The 26,056-nt window shown below is 46.2% G+C and overlaps 1 protein-coding gene across 8 annotated transcripts in view; it reads right to left on the bottom strand.

The window, feature by feature from the left end:
• Nucleotides 1–26,056, bottom strand: part of LOC127586331 (neuronal PAS domain-containing protein 3-like) — a 399,247-nt gene that overhangs the window by 151,379 nt on the left and 221,812 nt on the right. For 7 of the 8 annotated variants that reach the window (XM_052044193.1, XM_052044185.1, XM_052044190.1 and 4 more), the window contains one exon: nucleotides 14,159–14,241. In XM_052044193.1, the coding sequence (XP_051900153.1) occupies nucleotides 14,159–14,241 (83 nt within the window). The remainder of the gene's footprint in view (nucleotides 1–14,158; nucleotides 14,242–26,056) is intronic. The other variant, XM_052044191.1, reaches the window with a different exon arrangement.

Raw genomic sequence — 26,056 nt, 5'->3', positions numbered from 1 at the left:
GAACATAGAACAGTACAACACAGGAACAGGCCCTTCAGCCCACCATGTATGTGCCAACCATGATGCCAAATTAAACTAATCCCTTCTGCCTCCACACGATCCGTATCCTTCCATTCCCTGCTTGTTCATGTGCCTGTCTAAAAGCCTCTTAAATGCCTCTGTCATATTTGCTACCACCACTAACCCTGGCGGCCCATTCCGGGCATCCAAGTAAGAAACTTGCTCCACACATCTCCTTCATGGTAGTGTAGCAGTTAGCGCAACACTATTACAGCGCCAGCGACCCGGGTTCAATTCCGGCCGCTGTCTGTAAGGAGTTTGTACGTTCTCCCCGTGTCTGCGTGGGTTTCCTCCGGGTGCTCCGGTTTCCTCCCACATTCCAAAGACGTACGGGTTAGGAAGTTGTGGGCGCCGGAAGCGTGGCAACACTTGTGGGCTGCTCCCGAACATTCTACGCAAAAAATGCATTTCACTGTGTGTTTCGATGTACATGTGACTAATAAAGATATCTTATCGCTTTTAACTTTCCCCCTCTCACCTTAAAGCTATGCCCTTTAGTATTTGAAATTTCTACCCTGGGAAAAAGATACCGGCTGTCTCCTCTCATCTTTGCCCCTCATAATCTTCGAAGCTTCTATCAGGTTACCCCTCAGCCTCTGACGCTCCTGAGAAAAGAAGGGAAAGAGTGTAAGGTGTAAGACAAAGAATATGTGGAGATCGGTTAACACAGATCAGCAGCATGAAACAAGGTGAGAAAGGGACAGAAGTATGATAATGGGACTCAAGGAGGGAAGAGTTTACCTGCGTTCATTGGCTGGGTTAAACATTTTCCTCTCGGACGAATGGGGCTTGTGGGGAGTGAACAAGGGACGGAGGGAAGGTCCGCATTTACTCGGGATCTTTCCCAACTTCATGCCATCCCAAAGCATGAATCATGAAGCACTCATCCTACAGGGAAATGGGACACATTGCCCAATTTCTTTTAATAGCTTGTTTTACCCAAGCAGGGTTTGCACGTATCACAGCTGGCTTACAAGCCCTGACCGGGTTTTATTCCTCAGTCAATCATTGCCAAGGAAAACTGGCTTTGGAAATAGGTTTGTTACAATTAGGTAAACTGGATGTCCAGTTACACCCACTACCACCCCCCCCCCCCACAGTTCCTCATACACCCACTCCAACACCCCCCCCCACTCCCGATCACCCTCTTTCTTTCCCCTCCTCCACCCACTCCATCTGCCCCTCACCCACACACCCCTCCCACTGTTCCCATCTGCCCTCCCCACCTCCCTTGTTTGGTTCCATGATCCATCGTCTTTTCCTATCAGATTCCATAGACAGTTGACATTTCAGGTCGGTAACGTTCATCAGTCCAGATGAAGGATCTCGATCCGAAACATCAACAGTCCTTTCTCCTCCGCAGATGCTGCCTGACCCGCTGAGTTCCTCCAGCTTTTTGAGTGTTGCTCCAGATTCCATCATCTGCAGTCTCCTGTGTCTCCATCTGCAGCCCTTTGTCACCTCCACCTCTCGTCTCCCAGTCACTATTCCTACCCTCCCCTCCTCCATCTGCCTATCGCCCCCTCCTCACCTGGATCCACCTATCGCCTGCCAGCTCTTGCCCCTCCCCTTTCTCCAACTCTTTATACTGGCTATCTCCCCTTTTATCCTTCAGTCCAGATGAAGGGTCTCAACCCGAACTGTTGACTGTCCATTTCCCTCCACAGATGCTGCTTGACCCGCTGAGTTCCTCCAGCAGTTTGTGTGTTGCTCCAGATTCCAGCATCTGCAGTCTCTTGTGTCTGGATATTAAGCTGTCAGCTCCCACAGGACTGCACCCTGCATTCAATCACCTGGTGTCTGTTTGGACTGAAGTAGGGATGGACAACAACGTCTCAGTGGACAGTTGTTGGATCAAGTCCCTCTCCAGTAACAGACCCTCTCAGTGCAGTGCTGAGGGAGTACAGCACTGTTGGAGGTGCTGTATTTTTTTATGTGGCCTCCTTTCAAAGATCAGGGAACTTCTCCCTGATATCCAAGCCAATATTTATCCCTCAAGCAAGACTGCTGGAACAGACTACATGGTCGTCAGGTAGCTGTTTGCGGGATCTTGCTCTGCCAGTTTTGTCTGCTGCATTTTTTGCAGTAAAACACAGACCACTCTTCATTGGAGACACAAGAGACTGCAGATGCTGGAATTTAGAGCAACACACAAAAAGCTGGAGGAACTCAGCGGGTCAGGCAGCATCTGTAGAGGGAAATGGACAGTCGACGTTTCGGGTCGAGACCCTTCATCGGGACCGAAATATCGACGGTCCATTTCCCTCCAGAGATCCTGTCAGACCATTGGCTGATGGTTTACACTTTTGGGAAAGGGGTGGGGCTTTGGGTAATATGAGGGGTCACTTCTCTGCTCTGAGTGAGGCAATTGAATGGTTCTACACTCTGATCTGTGATTCCTGGCTGGGAGTTAATATAAAAATATTCTTAAATGCAGATTAATTTCCCACAGCACAGAAACAGCTAATTTCCTCTGAAGTATAACCATCTCCACCCAGAGAGTGGAGGAAATGTGGAACTTGCTCGCACAGGTAGTGGTTGAGATGGGTAATGTAGGAGCTGGGAAAAGCAGGCAGTAGGGGATCATACTGGTAGATTCAGAGAAAGAAGACCCAAGAGACTGCAGATGCTGGAATCTGGAGCAAAAGACAAACTGCTGGAGGAATTCAGCGGGTCGAGCAGCATCTGTGGAGGTGGAGGGATGGTCGACATTTTGGATTGATATCTTGCATCAGGATGCAGAGAAGGAGGAGGCTCAAATAGCATGGACTGGTTGGGCCAAATGGCCTCTGTTGAGCATCCTATGCAAACCAAATGATCTGTGTCAGACCTTGTGCCTCCCACCTCTCCTCCTCCCTGTTGACCTCCCCGTTTCTTTCCCCGTTTTCCCCTTGAACCCATCCCCACAGTTTGCCTCAGCTCCTTCTTGTGGGAGTGAGTTCCACATTCTCCCTGCTCTCTGGGACATGGAGTTTAAACCTTGTATGATGGGCTTTGAAGGACAAAATAAAGACTCTTTCAATGGATCAATAGCCAGAGGGCAAAAGCTTTGAGATAATTGGCAGTAGAGTTGGAAGTTGGACAGTTTATGCACAATGAGTGTTTAGGAATTGGAATGCATAACGTGATAAGTTTGTTACTTATTATGACGCAGAAGGAGGCCATTCAGCCCATTGGGTCCACACCAGCTCCCAGTAGCGCAATCCCCATCATAGGTTCATCACTTCTTTCCATCCAGTCCATCTTCACGGTGCATTGTGTTAGGAAGGCTAACGGTATCGTCAAGGATGCCCGCCACCCCGGCCATTCCCTTTTCTCTCTCCTACCATCTGGGAGAAGATACAGGATCTTGAAAGCCCAGATGTCCAGATTCAAGAACAGCTTCTTCCCCATTGTTATCAGACTCCTGAACCAATCACCTCTCTCACATGTTGCTGCCACGTTCTCAAGCCCTTAATAGCGGTTAGCGTAATGGTTTACAGCGCTAGCGACTTGGGTTCAATTCTGGCCACTGTCTGTAAGGAGTTTGTACGTTCTCCCCGTGTCTGCGTGGGTTTCCTCCGGGTACTCCGGTTTCCTCCCACATTCCAAAAACGTACGGGTTAGGAAGTTGTGGGCATGCTATGTTGGTGCCGGAAATGTGGCGACACTTGCAGGCTGCCCCCCCAGAACACTACGCAAAAGATGCATTTCACTGTGTGTTTCAATGTACATGTGATTAATTCTATCTCTTCCATTATTGTCACTTTGGCATTTCTTTTTGCAATACCTCAGTGTGCACTACCTCAGTTTGCACTACCTCAGTTTACACTACCTCAGTGTGCACTATCTCAGTGTGCACTACCTCAGTTTGCACCACAGTACTTTGCACTATTCTGTTACTTTTGCACTCATCGCTGTACTTATTGTTGCATTTATTATTACTGTGCACGCTGCCCAATCTGTGAGCTTCACGCGAGCAAGGATTTTCATTGTTTATGACAATAAACTAAGCTGAATCTGATCTGATCCACCAGTCCCATTCCCCCTCTCCTTATTTCCCTGTAACTTATTTTCCATCACACATGTCCATCAGCTTTGTTCCCTTTTGTCTCGTGCCTACACGAGGCGTGATTTACAGGGACCAATTAGTCCACCAGCGTGATGTGGGAGCAAACTGGAGCACCTGGTGGGGAAACCCATGCAGGGAGAACGTGCAAGCTCCACACAGAGAGCACCAGAGGTCAGGATCGAAGCCAGGTCCCTGGAGCTGTGAGGCAGCAGCGCTGCTCAGGTATTGTGCTGGCATAGGGTTGCCAGCCCAGAGCCTGAAGGGAATCCATTAAGATGTGTCAGGTTGGGTGACGCGTGGATATGTTCTGTCCGGGTTGAGCAGTGCCGGTCCGATCAGTGTGTTACCCAGGTCAGGATGATCTGTTTGGCACTAACACATAAGTCCTCTATTCCTGATCAATAGCATCCTGCATGGAGCCCAACAAATAGGAAACACCACTACCTCAACCGTATGAAACCCTTTCACAACATCAGGATGCAAACCCATCAGTATTCACCGTCCCTCACAGACTGAGCCTGGTTAGGAGTCTCTACTTAACAGAGAGAGATGGGAGGGAGGTGGGGGGGGGAGCAAGAGAGGGAGGTGAGAGAGGGGAAGGTTGATGGAGGGGAGTGAGAGAGAGTGAGAGAGAGGGTGGGGTGAGATAAAGTGGTGGGGGAGAAAGAGAGAGAGAGAGAGAGAGAGAGAGAGAGATAATGTAGACCAGAGAAAGGGAGGAGAGGGGTAAAGAGAGTTGTGAGAGTGCAGAGTGGGGAGTGAAAAGGAAAGACAAAATGAGAGAGAAAGAAAGAGACAGGCAGAGAGAGAGAGAGAGAGGTTAAAACTGAAATGCCAGTGCTTGACAAACCTATGTTGCTGAGCAGCTATTAACACAGATCAACAACCATTACAACTGTCTAAATCAACATGTGCCACAGACAATACCAATGACTGCTCAAGGCAGGTGAAACAAAAGAGTATGTTGGCTGTCTCCGAAACACTCACTTTGAGATCTTTATTGTTGTTGTGTTCTGACACGGGAGGACTTTTTAAAATTATATTTCAATATGCTGAAACTCCAGAATAATTACTCTGTGTGTTTTAAACTGGAGAAGGTACAGTGTTCCTGAACCTCTGGAGATTTATACACAGCTCTGATGTTTGCTCGTTTCTGGATTCCAGTCGTGGTAATTTTGTTCAATATTAAATCATTACAAGAAGGTTATCCTTTCTTACCCACCTCACAGGTTTCACACACAAGAATGATCTGGTTGCACTCATCAAACCAAAATATTTAAGGCACAGAGGGGGTCCATTCAGCTCTGTCCCTGCTGAGTGAGATCTACCCACCCCAATCCCACTTCTCAGCTCCCAGCCTGTGTCCTTGTGGAACGCTGCATGCCAAGTGCTCATCCCAGAAATGGATCCCACCTTCACCTCATCAGGCTAAAGAGCTGGTGGAGCTGCTGCCTTGCCACGCCAGAGACCCAGGTTCAATCCTGGCCTCTGGTGCTGTCTGTGTGGAGTTTGCATGTTCTCCCTGCGACTGCGTGGGTCTCCTCCGAGCGCTCCAGTTTCCTCCCACATCCCAAAGACGTGCGGGTCGGTGGGTTAATTCGTTGCTGTAAATTGTTCCCTAGTATGTAGGTGAGGGGTAGAGTCTGGGGAGGAGTTGATGAGGATGTGGGGAGAATTAAAAAACAAGATTCATGTAGGATTGGTGTAAATGGGTTGTTGATGGTCGGCACAAATTAGTTGGGCCGAAATGCCTTTCTCCATGCCATGGAGGCCCCCTCAACTTCAAGTGATGGTCTAAGTACAATGAAGGTTCTTGCCTTCATCAGCCTTGGGGGGAAAAGAGTTCCAGACCACTGTCATCATCTGTGAAAGAAATATTTTGTTAACTCTCCTCCTGTCCTTTTGCTAATTAATTTAAGTCTATGCTTCCCAGTTACTGACATCTCCCCAACGGAGAGTCAGTCGAGATTAAGGGTCTCAGCCCAAAACGTCGACTGTCCATTTCCCTCCACAGGTGCTGCCTGACCTGCTGAGTTCGTCCAGTAGTTTGTGTGTTGCTCCAGACTCCAGCATCTGCAGTCTCTTGTGTCTCCATGATGTAACGCACAGCTGTGTGTGACCATTGTGGGTTCAATGACATTCACCACCTGGACTCACCTTGTGAATATTTATCACCTTTTAACAATCTCAGGGGTTTAATTGCTGAGCTAGCTTTTAACAATGAATTACGTGCTTCCCCCTTGTGATTTATTTTGAAGTAAAACAGGGGTGGGATACGGTCAGCGTGCAGAGTGAGGAGCGGCCTGAATTTGCTCCACTGCTGGAAGAAGCCTGGGTCCAGTTGTTTTGTCTCGGCTGGGCTGGTCATTGGATCTAATCATGGAGCTCCCTTAACTACCTAAAGGGTGATGAAGATCTCCTCACATTTGGAAGGCTCAGCGTTTCCACCAATCAGAAAGATTGGGCACATGGCTCTACTCAACCAATCAGAAAGGTCAGACACATGACACCACTCAACCAATCAGAAAGATTAGACACATGGTTCCAGTCAACCAATCAGAAAGATTCCCTCTCCCCACCAATCATAAAGTTCAGGTATGGAGTATAATGTGGAAAAAAGTGAAATTGTCCATTTGGCAGGAAAAATAAAAGAAGAACCATATTATCTAAATGAAGGAGGTGCAGAGAGATCTGGGTATTCTGGTTCATGAGACACAAAAGGCCAGTAATCAGGTACAGCAAGTAATTAGAAAAGCTAACAGAATGTTATTTGTTGCTGGGGGAATTGAATACAAAAGTTGGTTATGCTTCAGTTATAGTGGTGAGTACTGCAGTACAGTATTGATCTGCGTACTTAAGGAAGGATGTTAATGTATCGGATGCCGTTCAGAGCTGGTTTCATCAACTAATACTTGGAATGGCAGGTTGTCCTACAAGGAAATGTAGGACAACTTGTATCTGCTGGCATTTAGAAGACTGAGAGGTGACATGATTGAAACGCATAAGTCTTGAAGGTTTTGACAGGGTGAATGTGGAGAGGATGTTTCCTCTTGTGGGACAATCGAGAAGTAGGGGTCACTGTTTGAAAATAAGGGATCACCCATTTAATACAGAGTTATACAGCACGGGAACAGGCCCTTCAGCCCAACTCATCCATGCCAATCAAGATACCCTCTTCGGTTAGTCCTGTTTGCCTGCATTTGGCCCATATCCCTCTAAACCTTTTCTATCTATGAACCAGTCTAAGGTCAGATACGAAACATTTCTTTTCCTCAAAGGGCTGTGAGTCTTTGGAAGTCTCTTCCTCAAAGGGTGGTGGAAGGAGAGTCCTTGAAGACTGTAAAGGCAGGGGTAGAAGGTTACTTGATAAGCAGGGGGGTGAAAGGTTACCGGGGAGGTGAGAATGTGGAGTTGGCGTTACAATCACATTAGCAATAATCTTATTAAATAGGGGAAGACATTTGAGGGGCCAAGTGGGCAATTCCTAATTAGTGCTCCTAATTCATATGTTTGTATATATGTAAGTCAGTAAGGAACCAATCAGGAAGGTCATACATGTGACACACTCCACCCTCAAACATTTGACCAATGAGAAAGCTTGGACCTAAGCTATCGCTAGATCATTGAGATGATCTCAGCCAGGGGAACAACCATCCATGCATCTACCCTGTCAAGCTCCAAAAGAATTTTGTATGATTCAATGAGATCACCGCCGACTCGTTTAAACTTCAGAGAGTTTTGGGCCCACTTAGTTTTATTCTCTCCTCATTGGGCCACCCCTCCCTATTCCAGCAATCATAGAATCGTAAAACAGTACAGCACTCTACAGACCCTTCAGCCCACAATGTTGTGCTGACATTTAAACCTCGCCTAAGACTATCTAACCCCTTCCTCCCACATATCCCTCTATTTTAAATTCCTCCATATGCTTATCTAGCAATCTCTTGAATTTGACCGATGTACCTGCCTCCACCACCGCCCCAGGCAGCGCATTCCATGCCCCAACCACCCTCTGGGTAAAAAACCTTCCTCTGGTATCTCCCTTGAACTTCCCACCCATTACTTTATAGCCATGCTCTCTTGTATTGAGCATTGGTGCCCTGAAAAAGAGGCGCTGGCTGTCTACTCTATCTATTCCTCTTAATATTTTGTACACCAATGTGGTGATCAATCTCCAGCCAGCATGCTTTGTGAGGGCCACAGGTGCTTTAGAATAACATAGCCCAATGTGCGCCAGGACCCACTGTCGCAAGGTGGGCCCTTTTGATTGAACTCTGCAAGTAACTTGATCCTCAGAAGCACCGGGTTTTGCCAGGAGAGCGAGATTGGCTCAACTGAGTCCCACAGTTTCCAGGAACACTGCCTCTTGCAAGAACTATGGACGTCAGAGGCAGACAGCCTAGTTGTTAAAAGCATGAAAGGTGCAGCCAAACTAAACTGGGGGCCACTGCAGTTGGAAAGGCAACTTGCCAGTTAGTGATCCCAAGTGCAGTAGGGGAGGGTTTGTTAACATCAAGGAGTCTGGACACAGCCAAACAGACCATCGCTGGTATCCCAAGCGTTTAAGTACACGCTTACGATCATTTAAACTTTGCAAGTAATGTGAGGCAGGTGATTTTATAGTGACATAAGCAAAGTATATTAAGTTGCTTAAAACAGTGATCTTTAAGTAAAGGAACAGATCTGTGTATGGTTATCAATAATCTGGGATTATTGTACATAATGATACTAGTAGATGCTTGTAATCTCTTTGTGATTTTAAGTAATTTTTATCTCCAAATTCTACATCTCAAGTTATTCCACATGTCGGAATCCTGAAATTTATTAGTGGGACAGACACAAATCCATAAGTTTTACATGAGCCACCCTCATGTGGGGCAGGCACGGTAGTGTAGCAGTTAGCGTAAAGCTATTACAGTGCCAGTGACCCGGGTTCAATTCTGGCCGCTGTCTGTAAGGAGTTTGTACGTTCTCCCCGTGTCTGCGCGGGTTTCCTCCGGGTGCTCTGGTTTCCTCCCACATTCCAAAGACGTACGGGTTAGGAAGTTGTGGGCATGCTATGTTGGCGCTGGAAGCATGGCGACACTTGTGGGCTGCTCCCAGAACACTCAACGCAAAAGATGCATTTCACTGTGTGTTTTGATGCATGTGACTAATAAAGATATTTTATCTTATGTTACCATTATGATACAGAAGGAGGCCACTTAGCCCATCTGGTCTGTGCCGGTTCTCCACAGCAATCGAATAATGCCCCATTCTCCCCTCTTTATTTTACTGTAGCCCTTCAACTTATTGTCTCTCACACACCCTTTTGCCACTCAGCCAAAGTGAGTGGCAATTTACAGCGGCCAATCAACACATCAACTCTTTGGGATATGGAAGGAAACCGGAGCACCTGGAGGAAACCCACACAGTCACAGGGAGAACGTGCAAACTCCACGCAGATAGCACCCAAGGTCAGGACTGAACCCGGGTTACTGGAGCAATGCGGTAACAGCACGACCTATTGCAAGTACAGTGCCACCCTCACAAGCTGCTGAAGTTTGCAATAGCGAAGGTTAACTCTGTTCCTCTCTCCGCAGATGCTGCCTGACCTGCCAAGCATTTGTAGCTTCAGAGTTCCTGGATTTGGACCAAACGACAATGAAGGAACGATGAAAACGGTGTGTGACATGGAGACAGTGCCATTCCCTTTATCCTGCTGTCCTTGACCAAAGTCCGTAGAGGAATCAGTGCCCTTCCTGCAGTTGGATCATTTAACTGAACAGGCGGTGGAACCTGGGTTACTGCGCCTCATGAAGTGCAGCGCCCTTTCATTCAAGTCATGACTGAAAGATGAGGGAAGTAGCTCCGGAGATCACAGAATGCTGAACCACCAACTATGTGCAGGAGAAGTCGCTGCCAGGTTATGTACCCTAGACTTATCTAGTCAAATCTCTGCCCGTTTGACCCAGAGACAAGGAGGCGCTGGACAATGCATCAACCCACACCCTCTGACCTCCACGGCTGACAGCAAGCCATCAGAATACATTTTGGTCAATCATTAATACCGGGTAGTCATCAGCAATAATAGTCTTCATTTACACAGCGTCTTTAACAAGTTATAGGGCACAAGGCACTTTATAGAGCTACCAGAGGCCTGGACAAGCAACCATGAGAGGCAAATACGAATCACACTGTTGCAGCTGTGGAATTTAGATTCATAGAACCATGCAGCGGAGAAACATGACCTTCAGCCCATCGTGTCCATATTGACCATGGCGTACCCAATGTAGTCCCATTTCCCAGCACCTGGGGACATCATTAGGTTTGTCACTGAGCCAAGCAAAGAAATACAGTCAAAAGCTTGGTCGCAGAGCTAGGTTTAAAGCATACCTGACAGAGGAAAGACAATGAGGCAGCGAATTCCAGTGCTTGGGGCCGGGGCAGCCGAAGGCACAGTTGCTAATGACAGGAGTGACGGAAACCAGGGATGCACGGGAGTCCAAAATCGGAGAGACACGGAGACTCCTGTGCGGTGCACGGATAGAGAGAGGTACAGAGATAGGGAGGAGATGAGGGCCAGTTTGAGAGTTGGAGCTGATGTATATTAGTGAGCAGCGAGGGGGCAGGTTGTGAGGGTGAGTAAGTGGGACATAGGAGTCTTGAGACTTTTGGATACGCAAGAGAGGGGAAATATCACACTGCCCCTCTTAATCTTTGTCCCATGGCATAGGATCTGGATTAATTAAATTTACTGCTAATGTGTGCTTGTTTTTAAATGAGAAAGCTTAAGTGAAATTATAATGTGGAAGCACCTCACTTTTCCACTCAAATACAATTGTGGTTAATTTTTCAGAATTGAGCCATTTATAATATCTACAGCCTGACAATGGATTTGGCAATAACTCAGAGGATATGCTTGGCAGTTGATGAATTACAGTTTAAAAATTATTTCCACGTGCCATTCTATGCAATTAGCCTACAGCCTAAAAAGACAATCATAATGACTACTCTCCAACAGTAATTAGTCTAATCCATCTCCATTCAGTGAAGCTCACATATAAATGTCAACCTGCAAGTTTCTGCTATCAGTTAGACAATGGATTAATGGGTATAATTTGCCAAGAGCTGGCTTCACTTTGAAAAGACCAGGCCTCAGTGGACCTTCAGTGCAACTCAGAAACTTCAGATCCCGCCTGCAAATCCGTGCCCTTTCTCCCCTTCCCTTTGATACTCGACACAGGCTTACCACGAAGTTCAAAACTGATGCTTTCAAAGTTAATTTCCCTGACGCCCTTCACCCATCACCATCCTTCTCCCCATCGTGCGGGCTGTTGCGTCGGTTCCTCGTCCTGCAAAGTCAATTGATTCTCATTTGTACAACTTCCCTCACCCTGTCTTCACTTCCTCCAGCCCTCATAAGCCTCGCACGTTGCCAGTTCTGGACCCTTGAGATCTTAATCATTCCCTCTCTGGTGGCCATGGCTTCAGTTGTCTGGGTTCTGATCTCTGGAATTAACATCTCTCTCTTTCTCTCTCTCACTCTTTTCCCTCATCCTTCTCCTTTAAGGCATCTTAAAGTTTACCAGTTTGACCAAGCCTTTCGTCATCTCTCCCACTAGAGGTCTTTTCTCAACCTGAAACTGACTCTGCAGGTGCTGACCAGCTGGCTGAGTTTTTCCATTGTTTTACAGTCCAATGCTACACCTTCTACTTGATATAACACTCTTTGCTAATACTTCTGTTCCTACAATGAGACTGTATCAAACCCATGCTGTTGCTTCTCTTGAAATGTTTAATGCAACATTGAAGAAAAGGCTTTCTCTGTATCTAACCCATGCTGTTCCAGAACTGGGAGTGTGTGATGGGAAAATGTAGAGGCAGCTTTACTCTGTATCTAACCTGTACTGTCCCAGCACTGGGAGTACTTGATTGGACAGTGTAGAGGGATCTTTACTCTGTCTCTAATCTGTGCTGTCCCTGTGTTGGGAGGGTTTGATAGCACAGTGCAAAGGGAGATTTAATCTAGCAACACATTTTTCAGCATTACATCACATTTTTTAACCTGTCCTCTCTGATCCCTCCACTTCAGTGGCCAAGACTAACAAATCTGCTTCCTTATGATCATCTGTGGTACCACTAACTTGGCTTCAGCAGGTGACCAATCCTGGACCACTTTCTTCAGAACAGCTCAATACCAACCAGACCAGACCTATTGCACTAGGTGAAAGGGGAAAGACTTCAACAAGGGCACAAGAAAACAGTGCCAGGGATCAGTGCCTGAATAAGTCAGCCCAACTGCCTTGGAATCAGAAGGTTATAGCTTTGTCCCACTTCAGAGGATTGAGCTCAAAAGTTAGGTCAGTACTGAGGGAATATCATCCACCTGGAGATGTTAGCCTAAAAATTCATCTCATTGTGCTGGGAAAACTGTGCTTTACTGTTGAAGATATATTTAATAGAGAGTAAAGTAAAGGTCTCTCCATTTCAAGGTCTATGTAGACATATGCCCCCTGATTTTCTGTTGGGACACTTTTTGACTGTGACATTCAGCCAGTGGCATCAACAATAGTTTTTTAGCTTTTCCAGTATGGTCCCAATTCTCTATCCCACTCCGCCTCTCTGTTTTGGCTTCCTGCTTGATTCCAACAAACACCAATGTAAAGTCAAGGAACAGTGCCTCATCTTACATCAAGGTGTGTTGTAGCCCTCGGGAATATTGAATTTCAGATAACCAGCCTTTCCTGTTTGTAACAAAACTGCCCAGTTCTGATGTAAGGTTATCCACCTGTAACATCAGCTCTTCACAGATGTTGCCTGACCTGATGTGCATTTCCAGCTTTCTCTTTTATTTCAGACTGGGGAGCTCACCCAAGCTCCAAAGAGAGAGGGCCTCCTTCAGGCCAGAGCACATCACAGCTTGGTACGGCAACTGCTCTGCCCAAGACTGCAAAAAATTGCACAAAGAGTTGTGAACTCAGCCCAGTCCAGCACACAAACGAGCCTCCCCTCCACCGACTCTGTCCGCACTTCCCGCTGCCTCAGGAAAGCAGCCAGCGTAATCACGGACCCCTCCCACCCCGGTCATTCTCTCTTCTCCCTTCTTCCATCAGGCAGAAGATACAAAAAATTGAAAGCACATCAAGGAAAGCTTGTTATTGGACTCTTGAATGGACATATCATAGGCTAAAGATTAACTCTTGATCTCCCAAGCTACCTCGTCATGGCCCTTGCACTTTACTTATATACCTGCACTGTACTTTCTCTGTACCTACGACACTATATTCTGCATTCTGTTTGTTTTTTCACTACCTCGATGCATTTATGTATGGCATGATCTGTCTGGATGGCATGCAAAACAAAAACTTTTCACGGTATCTCAGTACATGGGACGATAATAAATACCAATACCAATACCAAAGCAGGCACAAGGATTTTCTAGTGATCAGGTTTCCCAGAGAATAGATCATGTAGGTGCAGCAGTTCCTCTGCTAGCAGAGTTCTCCCAAGACATCACCTGCAAGGAGTGCTTGGTTTTAGCCCTGGGTGAGTGTCTATTGCCCCTCCTCAGTCCAACTATGGGTTGTCATGGAGCATGCTCCCTCCCTCGTGTGGATAAGCAGCTATTCTTCACACACCACTCAGTACCAACTACATCGCTGGTGCTTGTGTGGTGTGCCTGCCCCTTTAAGGGCCACACCCTGCAGTCCAGCTCAGATCTGCAGTACTGCAGCTCACATCATTTAGCGCATGGTGAAGCAAACAAACCACACAGAGATGCAAGGAACCCAACTGTGCTGTCTAGTAAGGTTCACGTTTGAAGATCATTCCTATTTTGGACAATTGCGTCAACATACCACCCGATGTTCTAGAAGCAAATTGGAGCAGCAGAATGTATAAGCCAGAGACTATAAAGGAATGATCAATGAGATGGTGGACCTTTTAATAATTGTTTCCATACGAGAATGACTCTCCTTATCTTGTCAGAGAAATTTAGGGCTTTGAGACATCTTTGGTCAACCAGATTTCTAATGGGTGATGATCCATTTGGAGGTGTCTGCTTACCTGTAGGATATGTCCACCCACGTGCTGTTCAAACAGTTCAATAGCCAGGGAAGTGGGGCTTCTCCGCTGCTGAGTTCCTATTGCTGGAACACAAAATGAGAGAGTGTCAGAACTGAGACAATCGACAGCATTCTCAGTCCTTGCTAGTCTGGACTGTCTGCTGTACATCTTAACCCGCAAACCCAGAAGGGAAAATATTAATTGCAATTATATAAAAATAAAATAAAATCTTGGAAACACACAGAAGGTCAGGCAGCATCTGTAGAAAGAAAAAACAGCTGACGTTTCAATGACAGTGTCTTTGATACTGACACAGATTTTTTTTTCTCTCCATTATCACACAGACCTGTTACTTGCAACATATCACCTTGCCATCCTCATGGCAACCGTGGCCAAACCAATCAGAGATTGGTTCTCCTTTGTCCTATCCATCACTCCCTCACCCTCTTTGCAAATTAAGACTAACTTTTCTTTCTCTTTCCCAGCTCTTTGACCTGAAATATTACTTCTCCATCGAGACTGCCTGACCCACTGAGTGTTCCAACATTTTCCATTTTTACTTTATATTTCCAGTATCTGTAGTTTTATTTTTGAGTTGCATTTATATCGTGTTTATTTGGATGCCAAGTTATCACCGTTCAAGTGTAGTCAGTGTCAGAATGCAGCCAGTTTGTGGATAGCAAGCTGCGAAAAGCAGCAACATGTTAATGACCAGATAACCTGTTTTGCAGGGCAAGAAACTGGCCCAGGATACCAGGGAGAACTTCCCTGCCTTTTTCCTGAGGGATACAGGCCAGCCCTGCATTATGAGGCTGTTGCATTCCTAAAAAACTGTCTGTATCGCAATTTTCTGTAACACAAAGATGCCTCACCAATGCAGCTGCCAAAAAATGAGAGTTGAGAAAAGATAAATAGTTTTATTTATTTACTTATCTCCACATAAATTTCATAAGAGCAAATTTTTATTCCGTTTCCCGAATTTTTGGAAGTGATTTGTGAATTTCGCCGGGGTGAATTTCCATTACCCGATCTGCTGTAACTTGGTGATCGCCTGTACCATGGGATCTTTTATACCCATCTCTAAGGACAGACACAACTTTGGTTTAAGGTTGCAATTAAAAGGTGTTGCTGCAATAGTGCAGCAGTCTCTCAGTTCTGCAGTACAGCGTCGGCCTGGCTCTTTGCACTCAGTGCCTGAAGTGGGACTTGAACCCGGCATCCTCTGACTCGGATTGCAAGCCACTGATCAAAGCTGACAATAAGCTACTATCAGTTTGGAGGAGCAGGATGCATTTACTTACTTATTACAATACAGGAAGCCATTCGTCCCATCGGATCCATGCCAACTCCCAAGGGAGTAACTGCATCAGTCCCATTCCAATTCTTGTTTCCCTGTAGTCCTGCAGCCCACACATGCCTACATACTCCCCTTTGATTCTTTTTCCACTGATCTACACTAGCAGTAATATACAGTGGCCAATTAACCCTCTGCCCAGCACATCTTTGGGATGTGGGAGGAAACCGGAGAACCTGGAGGAAATGCACACTTCACAGGGAGAACATGCAAACTCCACACAGACAGCCCGGGGCTGAACCCGGATCTCTGGAGCTGTGAGATGGCATTACCAACTGCTGTGCAGCCAAGTATTATGGTATATTGTTGGCAGCCACTTCTCCACAGTTTGTCCCAGTCTATTGGACTTGGGTCAAAAGGTCTAATCCCCAATCCTCAGTCAAGGGTGACACTGGGTGGGGATGGTGATGTCACTAGTGCTTTCCTCATGATGAACTTTGCCATCTTTGTCATCTATATAAATGATTTGGAAGAGAATGTACAAGGCACAGTTAGTAAGTTTGCAGATGACACTAGAACAGGTGGTGTCGTTGATAGTGAAGATGATTATCAGGATTTACAGAAGGTAAATCAGCTGGGTAGTTGGGCCAAGAAATGGCAAATGGAGTTTAATTCGGATGTGTGAGGGGTTGCATTTTGGGAAGATGAATCAGGGTAGGACATTTACAGTCAACGGTAGGGCCTTGGGGAGTGTTGTAAAACAGAGGGACCTAGGAGTACAAGTACACGGTTCCCTGAAAGTGGCATCGCAGTGAACACAGAACACTACAGCACAGTACAGGCCCTTTGGCCCACGATGTAGACAGGGTGATGAAGGCAGATTTTGGCACGCTGGCCTTCATCAGTCAGGGCATTGATTGTAGAAGTTGGGATGTTATGTTGCACTTGTACATGATATTGGTGAGGCTGCATTTGAAATATTGTCTTCAGTTTTGGTCACCCTACTATTGGAAAAATGCTTTTAAACTGGGAAGAGTGAAGAGGAGATTTACGAGGATGTTGCTGGGACCTGAGGGACTGAGTTATAGAGAGAGATTAAGCAAGTTGGGACTCTTTTTATTGGAGCATAGGAGAGTGGGGGGTGATCTTATAGAGGTGTATAAAATCATGATGGTCACAGATAGGGTCAATGTGCACGGTCTTTTTCTCGGGGAATCAAGAACTAGAGGGCAGAGGTTTAAGGTGAGGGTGAGAGATTTAATAGGAACCTGAGGGGCAACTTTTTCACCCAGAGGGTGGTCAGTATATGGAGTGAGCTGTCAGAGGAAGTGGTTGAGGCAGTCACAATATTTAAAAGGTTCTTGGATGGGTACATGGATAGGAAGGGTTTAGGGGGATACGGGCCAAATGCAGACAAATGGGACTAGTTTAGGTTGGTATGGACCAATTGGGCTGAAGGGCCTGTTTTTGTGCTGTATGACTTGGCCACCCATATCCCAGAAGGTTGCATCACATGACCTCTCACCCTCAACTACCTTACCTCCCCACTCCTCCCACTGGTCAACCAACACAGCCAATCAGAAAACAATAGACTCCTGGCTTTCCCATTGGATAATTCTTGCCTAACAGGCAAGCAGCCTATCAAAGACATTTTACAACCCTCACCTCTTGTCACCAATATCTTTTATAACCATTAACGTGTTTAAAGAATATAAAAGCAATTCATTTTAGAACATAGAACATAGCACGGCACAGTACAGGCCCTTCGGCCCACAATGTTGTGCCGACATTTTATCCTGCTGTAATATCTATCTAACCCTTCCCGCCCATATAGCCCTCCATTTCTCTATCATTATAGAATTTTAGTTGCTCTGTGATTTACTCTTGCTGAAGAATATTTGTTAATCCCTTGAGGATGGGCATTCGAGGAAGCTGATTGGTTGCCATTCAGGAAGGGAGAGTCTAATTGGCCTTTATCCAGAGTTAACATGATCTACTCTTTTGATAAATGTGTCCTTGTGCCTTTAACATCTTTGTTTTCATGCAAACCCAGCACAAAGCGATAAGCTTCTCGGCTGCCATTTTGTCCACTTCTAAAGGCAAATGAAATACGGTTGTTCAGGCCCAGCTCACCTCCTGCCCCCTGTTGCCATGGTGAATTGAGACTAGATAGCCAAGTGTCAAAGTTCACCGGGACGCCTAATCACCAAGAAGCAATAAAGGCCTTGCGCCCAGATTTTTAAAATATCCATTAACTTCCAGAACATCAAACATTAGCTGCAGGGTCATTTTGGTTTTTGAATGAGAGAACAGTCCACTCAACCCATTGTTCTTTCTGCTGCCCCGCTTGCAAAGCAAAATTATTCAATCTGCTCCAATTTCCCTTGCTCTTTCATCCTATTTCCCCTTAATACGTGTTTATTTTAAGTTGTTCATTATCACTCTGCTGTTTGAGGGATCTTATTGTGTTCAAACTGTTTCCATTAGTAGGAGAGTCTTGGATCCGAGGGTACAGCCTCAGAAATAGAGGGACGTCCCTTTAAAACTGAGATGAAGAGGAATTTCTTCAGCCAGAGGGTGGTGAATCTATGCAACTCGTTGCCACAGAGGGCTGTGGAGGCCAAGTCATTGGGTGTATTTAAGGCAATGATTGATAGGTTCTTGATTGGTAAGGGGGGTTAAGGGTTACAGGAAGAAGTCAGGTGGATGGGGTTGAAAAGAAAATCAGCTATGATTGAGTGGTGGAGCAGACTCGATGGGCCAAATGGCCTAATTCTGCTCCCATACCTTATGAACAGAACAGTGACTAGTAATTGACAAGTTCCAATTCTGTTCACCACACTATAGGAAGATCCCAATGGGCTCCTGACGAGGCTTATTGGAATGGATCCAGAGAAGAAGGACTCCAGGGTTAGGCTGGAGAAGCTGGGATTGATCTTCTGGGAGCAAAAAAAAAGATTCAGAAGAGATTTGATAGAGGTGGGCAGGATAGTAATGTGTTTAGAAAAGGAAGCTGTTCTCGTTAGCGGATAGTTCAAGGATTAGGGAGCCCAGACTTTAAACTTTGGGCAAAAGATACAGCGGGAACATGAGACAAGAAATGTTTTTGCAGAGATCTGGAACTCACTACCTGTAGGGGTGATGGAAACAGGATCAATCAGGAAGGAACTGGCCAGGCATGAGAGAGAGTAACTTGCAGGGAAATGGGACTGACAGGATTGCTGCGTTAGGAGCTAGAATGGATTCAGTGGGCCGAATGGCCTTCCTTTGCGCCACAACACGATTCTACCACCATTCTATGAATGGTACTTCAGCTGTAAAGCGATTGGGGACGTCCCAGGAAGGATGTGTAAAGCATTATATAAATACAAGTCTTCTTTTGCCTCGTGTAGGCAGCCTGATTCATGCTGCGGTTTTGACGTGTCTGATATGTGCTGGAGTTTTCAACGGCCGCTCGGGGGCCCCTGCTGACTACGTGCTTTGAAAGCTGAAGGAGCCGACGCCAGTTAAATATTCTCAGCAACTAACTAAACAAACAAACATTGTGCATCCCAGTCACGCTGCGGTGATTGACTGACTGGCAGGTCTCAGTGGAAGCAGTGGGGAAAAGGCTCTGCTTTCAACACAGCATCGAACCGAGTAAACAGCACGTCAAACTGGTCTCATTCTCAGTTCAAGCTCACTCTCGGCATTGTTTGCTTCAGTCTCTTTAGCTGATTTTAGTTTATTTTCTGGGGTCTCAGATGGTAGGTAAGAGGCAAAGCTGTGGGCCAGTGTTACCTCTTTTTTTTACACAGAAATCTTACAGCATAGAAAGAGGCCATTCAGCCCACTGAGTCTGTGAAGTTAAAACCGAGTTTATTGTCATATACACAAGTACATGTGTGCACAGGTGTAATGAAAAACTTACTTGCAGCAGCAACACAGGCACATAGCATTAGTGATAAGAAATCTGATTCTGATTAGCATCAGATATGCAACATTCACAAGAAAAACATAAATTATACACAATTTTTACAAGAAAGAACACAATTAGAACAAAAAAAATGTCCACTGTAGTGCAAAGTAGTCAAAGTGGTCATAGTGTAGCTATACTGAGGTAGTGATTAAGGTTGTGCCGGTTGGTTCAAGAACCGAATGGTTGTAGGGAAGTAGCTGTTCCTGAACCTGGTGGTGTGGGACTTCAAGCTTCTGTACCTCCTGCCCGATGGTAGCTGTGAGAAGATGGCATGGCCCGGATGGTGGGGATCTTTAATGATGGATGTTGCCTTCTTAAGGCAGCGCCTCCTGTAGATACTTCTGATGGTGGGGATGGTTCTTTGTAGTGCTATCCTGCTACCCATTTACTTACTTTGTTCCCATTTGTGGTTGGCGTGTCCTGGTGAACAACGGTCTTGTTACCTGTCATGATCCAGTAACATGGTGGGACAGGGCTGAGGGAGCTCCCGGGTCAATGGCAGGTATTCCTGGGCCAAAGAAGGGACAGGACCATGGAAACCTCTGGCCTGATGGAGGGAGGGCACTGAAGGAGCCCCGAGGCAATGACAAGACCACATTTGGAATAGGTTTTAGGCTTCACATCTAAGGAAAGATGTGCTGGCTCTGGAAAGGGTCTAGAGGAGGTTCACAAGAATGATCCCAGGTATGAAAGGCTTAATGTATGAGGAGCGTTTGATGTCTCTGGGCCTGTATGCGATAGAGTTCAGGAGGGATCTCATTGATACCTACTGGATACTCAAAAGGCCTGGACAGAGTGGACGCAGAGAGGATGATTCCATCAGTAGGAGAGTCTAGGGTCCGAGGGCACAGACTCAGAATAAAGGGGCGCCCCTTTAAAACCGAGATGAGGAGGAATTTCTTCAGCCAGAGGGATTCGTTGCCACAGAGGGCTGTGGAGGCCAAGTCATTGGGTGTAAGGCAGAGATTGATAGGTTCTCGATTGGTAAGGGGGGGGGGGTTAAGGGTTATGGGGAGAAAGTGGAAGAATGGAGTTAAAACAAAATCAGCCATGATTGAATGGTGGAGCAGACTCGATGGGCTGAATGGCCTAATTCTGCTCCTATATCTTGTCTTGTGACAGAGCAGGTGGTCAGATCGATGGAGAGACAGTGCTGAGGGAGTAGCTGGGCCTAGGAAGAGGGTGTGGAGGCACTGATGGAGAGGCTGGGCCAAGGGAGGTGTTGAGCCAAGGGGGGGGGCGGGGGGAACTGGGCCAAGGGAGGGGACAGACCGAGGGAGACACTGCCCACAAGTGCTTGGACTGACCTTGGGTATATTTGCTGAACCAGCCCCTGCTGTATCTAGCACACATTGAGTGAGTGAGGTTGCAGTGTGACAGAGTAATTCGTGGGAAATAATCTAAACAATATCTCTGGTTTATGTGAGGTTGCTCTTCAGCTGCACGCATGTGCGTACTACACACATGAAAAAATAGGTCGTGAAGCGTCTGTTTACATATACCCTGTACTAATTCTGAAAATGTTTTAATCTTCTGTCTAACTTTGAATCTTCATCAACCTCAACTTCAGGGAGTGCACTCCAGCTCAACCAAACTTTTGGCATCATGGCTTGGGTTGGCAACTGCTCTGCCTGTGACTGCAAGAAACTGCAGGGACACAAGAGATTCTGCAGATGCTGGAATCTGGAGCAACACACACAAAATGCTGGAGGAACTCAGCAGGTCAGGCAGCATCTATGGAGGGAAATAAACAGTCGACGTTTCAGTACGAGACCTTTCATCGTGACCTGCTGAGTTCCTCCAGAACGGCACGGTAGTGTAGCGGTTAATGTAACGCTATTACAGTGCCAGCAACCTGGGTTCAATTCTGGCCACTATCTGTAAGGAGTTTGTACATTCTCCCCGTGTCTGCGTGGGTTTCTTCCGGGTGCTCCAGTTTCCTCCCACATTCTAGAGATGTACGGGTTAGGAGCAGTGGGTGTGCTATGTTGGCGCCGGAAGAGTGGAGACACTTGCGGGCTGCCCCCAGCACGTTTTCAGTAACGCAAAAAGACACATTTCACTGTGTGTTTCGATGTACATGTGACTAATAAATATCTTGTGTGAGAAACTGCAGAGTTGTGGACACAGGTCAGCGCATCACAGAAACCAGCCTCCTCTCCATGGACTTTTGTCTGCTCTTCTTGCTGCCTTGATAAAGCAGCCAACATAATCAAGGACCCTTCCCACCCCGGACATTCTCTCTTCTCCCCCCTCCCATCAGGCAGAAGATACAAAATCCTGACAGCACGTACCACCAGGCTCAAGGACAGTTTCTATCCCGCTGTTATAAGACTATTGAACGGTCCCCTACTATGATAAGGTGGGCTCTTGACCTCATAATCTACCTCATTATGACCTTGCACCTTACTGTCTGCCTGCACTGCACTTTCTCTGTAACTGTAACACTTGATTCTGCATTCTATTATTGTTTTACCTTGTACTACCTCAACGCAATGTCGTAATGAGTTGATCTGTATGGACAGTATGCAAGTTTTTCACTGTACCTCAGTACATGTGACAGTAATAAACCAATTTACCACAGAACTGTTACACCACAGAAAGGGGCCATTTGGCCCATTGAACCTGCACCATGTCCTAGTATAGCAATCCCCTCAGTCCCATCCCCACTCTTTCCCGGAAGCCCTGCACATTCCAGTCCCCTTCCCGCTCCCTTTCCCAGGTTGATTCCACCTCGACAGGCAGTGAGTTCCAGATCACCGCTCCTCCCCGTGTCAAAATGACTCTCCTCACTCCCCCCATGCACCTTTTGGCCAAAACGTTAAATCTTTGCGCCCTGGTCCCTTGAACGACCCATTGGTTGGAAGAGTTTCCCTCGATTATCTTTTCTAAATTCATCATGATCTTGTACACCTGTCAAACCTCACAACCTTTTTTTCGTTCACGAACAAGTGCAGCTTCTCCAATCCAACTTAATGGCCGAAGTCATGACAGAGCTTGATGCTCAAGTGTCAACATTCACAACAGTCCTGCGTCTCTGAGAACATAGAACAGTACAGCACAGGAACAGACCCTTCAGCCCACAATGTCTGTACCGACCATGATGCCAAATTAAACTAATCCCATCTGCCTTCACATGAGCCACATCTCTCCATTTCCTGCATGTTCATGTGCCCGTCTAAATGCTCAGGAGATCTGAGCTCTCCTGATGTCCATTGTGTAATCCACTGCTGCCAAAACCCTCATCCACATCTTGCATAACTGCTAGACTTGACTACCCCAATGCCCATGTGGTTGACCACACTGAGACTGGTAAACATGCACCAATGCTCTGACCCATTTTACCCAGCACCCCGTGTTTGCTGATTGTCTCCCTATCTGAAAATGCTGCAGATTTAAAATTCTCACCTGCATTTTCAAAACCTCCTGAAGATAATACCTCAGATTTAAATTTCTCGTTCTCATTTTCAAACCCTCATGATCACATTAAATTCATTCATTTCCCATTGAATGGATAACTTGCTGGATGAGTTCAGAGACAGTCACATTGCATGAGCTACAAATAGCTCAGAACAGACGACCAGAACAGATTTCCTTCCTTAAAGAGCATTTGTTAAGTTTTGATGGTCACGATTATCTTTCAAATTTAGATTTACTGATTAATTGAAATTCTTCAGTTGACACAGAGAAGGCTTGAACTTATGTCTTGGATCTTAGTCTAAACCAGTGAGTTTCTGGCCTTGTAGTCTACTGCATCGTACTTACATAGTCCCAACTCTGTTCCCTAAATTTCCATGATTTCCAATACTCCACCACTTGTGGCCATTGGTTCAGCTGCCTGTGAGCTGAGCACTCTCAAAATCTGTCCTCAAAACCTTGCTCTTTGACCGAGCTCTCAGTCCTGGGTGGCACAGTAGCACGGCTATTAGAGCCCCTGCCTCTCAGCACCAGAGACCCTGGTTCAATCCTGACCGTTGGTGCTGTCTGTGTGGAGTTTGCATGTTCTTCTGTGTGGGTTTCCTCCTGGTGCTCTGGTTTCCTCGAATATCCCAAAGGTGTGGTAGGTTAATTGGCCTCAGTGAATTGCCCCTGGGTTGTAGGTGAGTGGTAAAATCTGGGGGGGGGGGAGGTTGCTGAGAATATGGGGAGACTAAAAAAATGGGATTAATTGTGTAAATGGGTGATTAATGGTCGACACAAACTCAGTGGGCTGAAGGGCCTGTTTCATGCTCTACCTCTGTATGACTCAGTTACCAAACAAAAACTGATTCCAAGTCACATGTATTAGACCAAGTGACCAGAAATGGGGATGGTATCCTGAAGGTTAGGTTATAGACAGGCAGAGATCTGGAGCAATGCACACAAAATGCTGGAGGAACTCGGCGGGTCAGGCAGCATCTATGGAGGGAAACAAACTGTCGATGTTTTGACATGTCTGGAGATAAGGGTTCCAATCCCAGCATGGCATCAGAGACATTTAAATTCAAGTAATTAAATAAACCTGGAAATTAGAAAAACAGCTAGTCTTAGGAATAGAAACCACGAAGCTGTTGGTTTGTAGTCATAACCCAACTGGTTTAACAATGATCTTCAGGGAAGGAAATCTCCCATTATGACCTGGTCTGACTCCAGACCGACCAATGTGGTTGACTCTCAACAACCTCCTCAGTCCAGGGGTAATTAGGGAGGAAATGTCAGCGACGTTCATATCCCATGAACAAATAACAAACAAAAATAGGTGTCGTCAGAAAGGGTTTCAGGTGATTAAAGGATTTGACAGGGTAGATAGAAATTCATTTCTTTGATGGAAGTCCTTCACAGGTGATGTCAGGAGGCATTCCAAAGGAGATTTGCCAGGCTAATTCCTGGGGTGAGAAGGTTGTCCTATCAGGAGAGAGTTTGGGGTTCCTTGGAGTTTATTCCTTGGAACTCCATTCCTTGGGAGTTTAGAAGAATGAGGGTTGACCTTATTCAAACATATGAGATCCTAACGGCCCATGACAGGGTAGGTGTTGAGATCTTCTCATCAGTGGGAGCATCGTGAGCAAAGGGGACATAACCAGAAAGTAAGGCACCAGTCATTTAAAACTGAGGTATGTAGAAATGTCTTCTCTCAGAGGGCGGTGAATCTCTGGAATTCTCTGCCCCTGGGGGTGGGGGAGATCAGATCGTTAGGTACGTTTAAGATAGAGATAGATAAATATTTGATGGATTGAGGAATTGAGGGTTATGGGGAACTGGCACAGAAGAGGAGTTGAGGACACCGTAGACCAGATTATTGTATTGAATGGCAGGGGCAGGCTTGAGGGGCCGAGTAGCCTATTCCTGCTCCTGTCTTCTTGTGTCCTTGTGTTCACACAATGGGTATTGGAAATCAGGAACATTCTTCCCCCAAAATCTCATAATGGCAGCTCGGTTCTATTCATTGAGGGTAAAGGTGAGTACTTTCCAGGTATTGGTATTGGTTTATTATTGTCACTTGTACCAAGGTACAGTGAAAAACTTGTCTTGCATACCGATCGTACAGGTCAATTCATTACACAGTGCAGTTACGTTGAGTTAGTACAGAGTGCATTGAGGTAGTACAGGTAAAAGCAATAACAGTACAGAGTAAAATGTCACAGCTACAGAGGAAGTGCATTGCAGGTAGACAGTAAGGTAGTGTGAGGTCAAGAGTCCATCTTATTGTATAAGGGAACCCCCATTATCTATCAGGCTACAGAGCCCAGGTTCTGATCGGTGGATCAGGTGCCAACTGGGGACTTAGCCTGCAAGGCTGATTTGGGTTCCTGAGTTCCATTGACCAAGAGTTTGCGAAAGAATCCCTGGAGCCCTGTTCATTCCCAGGGTTACCTGGAACATTGTGTGCAGAACAAGTTCGATGGGCTGAATGTCCTTCTCAGCTGGCCCAACACGCAAAGCCAAGCTTGTGACAGAAATGAATTAACCCCAGATGTTGTCTGATGGTTTTTGAAGTACAGGTTTAACAGGATGCTGCCTGGATTAGAGGGCATGTGCTATAAGGAGACGTAGGGCAAACTTGGGTTGTTTTCTCTAGAGCAGCGGAGGCTGTACTGTTCTATGTTCTATGTACAAGGGAGCTATCCTTCACCAGAAAACCAGTTATCTTCCATTGATGTGGCCTCTTAGAAAGTATAGCAGATAATGCAAATGCTCAGCACCAAAGGGTTAAATTATTGTGGTTTCTTTCACTTGAAATCCTGCAAGCCTATCAAAATCCCATCAACCTGAGAGCTACAAACCCTGGCGGGGATGCCGTTTCCAAGAGAGATTTTCCCAGTCCATCAGCAGCAGGGTCCTATTGACTGTGAGGCTGCTCCCCCACACACTCCCCCAGGGTGCATGAACCAAATACTCATCAGTCACTGATCCCAGCTCACGCGCCCAGCTCTGAAGGACTCGCCCTTTAACCTCTGACCCTCACAGACGTTTCACTACGGATCCAAGAGAAATGAAGCCTGGTCTCATTCATACCAGTTATTGATCGAGTCTAGGCTGGAGAGACTGAGGTCGATGCAACAGTCGGGAACAGGACTAAGCACTGAATTGTTGATTTAATGCCTGTCTGCAGGCATTGCCATTGTGAACAGAGGGAAAACAAAGAAATATATCCTGGTTTACATAG

This window comes from Pristis pectinata, chromosome 35 (assembly GCF_009764475.1).
Source record: "Pristis pectinata isolate sPriPec2 chromosome 35, sPriPec2.1.pri, whole genome shotgun sequence".
Taxonomy (NCBI): domain Eukaryota; kingdom Metazoa; phylum Chordata; class Chondrichthyes; order Rhinopristiformes; family Pristidae; genus Pristis; species Pristis pectinata.
The sequence above is the reverse complement of the archived record's forward strand: the minus strand, read 5'-3'. Positions and strand labels throughout refer to the sequence as shown.